General features: G+C 33.5%; 1 protein-coding gene across 1 annotated transcript; it reads right to left on the bottom strand.

The window, feature by feature from the left end:
* Positions 1 to 449: 449 nt before the first annotated feature.
* LOC131045533 (protein LURP-one-related 5-like) lies at positions 450 to 1783 on the bottom strand. Its single transcript, XM_057979127.2, has 3 exons — positions 1538 to 1783; positions 661 to 882; positions 450 to 575 (listed from the first exon to the last, which is right to left on the bottom strand). Exons 1-3 carry the CDS (start codon positions 1781 to 1783, stop codon positions 450 to 452), a joined length of 594 nt encoding a protein of 197 aa, XP_057835110.2.
* Between the last annotated feature and the right edge of the window lie 457 nt (positions 1784 to 2240).

Genomic DNA, 2240 nt, shown 5'->3' with positions numbered 1-2240 from the left:
TTAGAGTGTCGATCTTAGGTGAAGTTTTAAGCTTGAAAATACACTATAACTATTGTTGTTATTAACAATATATTAGTTTAATTCTTTGAAAAAAAGAAATTACCGATTCATATTAGCCTTATTTCTTTTCCAAATATTATATTTTAATTTTATAAACTAATAATTAATTTAATAAAAAGTGAATCAACATAGAAAGTTCAACTTTCCTAACTAAAGTGAAGAGTGACTTAAAAAGTTGGCCACTTGTTGCTACTCCCCACCCAATGCACAAAATGGTGCGCCCAAGTGGGGCTTTGATAATTAATTGTAACTTACAAAAAATATTTAATATATATACAATTACAATGCACATATTGCGTAAGTTCTTCCTCTCTGACAGAATACCTAGCGCCATAAGATGCCAGCTTGCTTCTCACCATTGATCATCCTATCCTCAAAATTCTAATTAATCAACTAATCTGATTAAAGATAATAAGCAACCCCATTACAAAGGCTTGATCTACTCCCGCTTCCACAACCAGATTCAGAATATCATTCCCCAGCATTACATCTGATTTGGCTTCCTTTCGTTTAACCTGCACTTTGCAAACACTTTCTATCACTTTCTCACACTCCAAAGCCATTCTAATAAATTGGAGAAAGATTGTGTCGTGAAAATACCTGTGCAATGATCTCTCCTGAAGCACTGAATATTGTGCAGGATGACTTGCACGACCCTTCGATCTGGTAATCGCAAACCTTGGTTTTTCTACTTCCATTTGTAAATACATTGGCAGTAATTTTGTTTGAGAATCCCAGCGACTTTATAAGGCTAAATTCGGGCTTCTCAGACTCCATGGGATCTCCTCTGAATGCTTCCCATCTTTTACCAACACTCCATTTCTGTGAATTAAATCTTGATATCAGAGATTATAGAAGATGATGTTGATCGTATTGACAAAGAAATCAATAATCAAAATATTGCAGTTGTGTATGATTTTTAATTGACATTTCAGATGACATGCAGTAATTCATCATTAGGAAGAGGTTCACTATCTTCTTTCTGACGACGGACCACTGAAAGTGATTCAAAATGTAAATTCATATGATAGATCACTGAGTATGATCTAAAATATTTTTACATCCTCTTTCTAATAATGGATCACTGAGTCTGTTCTTAAATGTAAATTCACTATCCTCTTCTTGATGATAGATTTGAGTATGATCAAAAACATCTTTGCATCCTCTTTCTAAATCACTAAGTGATTTTGGTTTAAACAGTACATTCTAAGCTTTGACTTATTTAGATGGTTCACTTAAATCACATTTTCTTTTCTTAAAGGGTCTACCTATCAGTATGATTTAGATGAGACACATACATATACAAATCAAAGCTTAAAATATGTTGCTTGAATTCAACCCATTGAATGAGATTTTAAACATCATTTAAAACATCAATGATTGACTATAAAAATAATCTTACAATCTTTTGAATACTACATAAACAGCAGAAAATTAACTAATACCAAAAAATTAAAAAAATAAAGTAAAAGGATACCTTGCGCCTCAATGTGAGAAGAAGCTGGCCTGCATCGTCCATGAGAAATACTTCATTTTTAGTGTTGGATGCATAATTATCCACTCTGAAAACCAGATGTCCGAACGAGTCAAACACAGTGAATCCTTTGCCATTTAGTAAGAGAGATTTCTTCCAAACCGTGAAGACAGTAGTTGAGGTTGAACAAAATTTATGATCAATACGAACATGGGGAGACAAGGGAGAGTCAGGATGAACTTGACTCATTTTTTTGAGATCAAGAAAAATTATCAACAATGAGAACTGTCTGTACAATAAATTTGTTAAAACTAAAGCCTACTCCTCCCTCTATAAATATCTCTGAGACAGCATTTTGGGTTTTTCATTTTTTTTTGGTAATTTGGGCTTATTGATCATCATTAAAATCATGGAACCTACATGAATGTGGATAGATTCATTATTGTGGATTAAGCATTGGGAACAGAAAACGCTACTGCAACTTGAAGCTCACATATGGCTGTCATACCTTGTCTAAAGTGGGTCAACGTCACAGCCAACTTTTGGCACAATTAATTTACGTACAGAGAATGAGACCCATATAGGATAAGACAGTTCTTCTTTACAATTATACCCATATAGAATTATACCCATAGAAGGAGGACAAGAAAGTTCTATACAATTTTACTTCCTGTTGGTAAGTACAACGCATTTGGGCTTGCTTTGA

The sequence above is a fragment of the Cryptomeria japonica genome, chromosome 10 (assembly GCF_030272615.1).
Source record: "Cryptomeria japonica chromosome 10, Sugi_1.0, whole genome shotgun sequence".
Taxonomy (NCBI): Eukaryota; Viridiplantae; Streptophyta; class Pinopsida; order Cupressales; family Cupressaceae; genus Cryptomeria; species Cryptomeria japonica.
The sequence above is the reverse complement of the archived record's forward strand: the minus strand, read 5'-3'. Positions and strand labels throughout refer to the sequence as shown.

Excerpts from the sequence above, each read along its gene's own strand:
- LOC131045533 (XM_057979127.2), bottom strand. The coding sequence starts at position 1,783 with ATGAGTCAAGTTCATCCTGACTCTCCCTTGTCTCCCCATGTTCGTATT. Across the intron at positions 883-1,537 it reads TTCTCACATTGAGGCGCAAG|AAATGGAGTGTTGGTAAAAG; the intron begins GTATCCTTTTAC and ends TTTAATTCACAG. Across the intron at positions 576-660 it reads CAGGAGAGATCATTGCACAG|GTTAAACGAAAGGAAGCCAA; the intron begins GTATTTTCACGA and ends TGCAAAGTGCAG.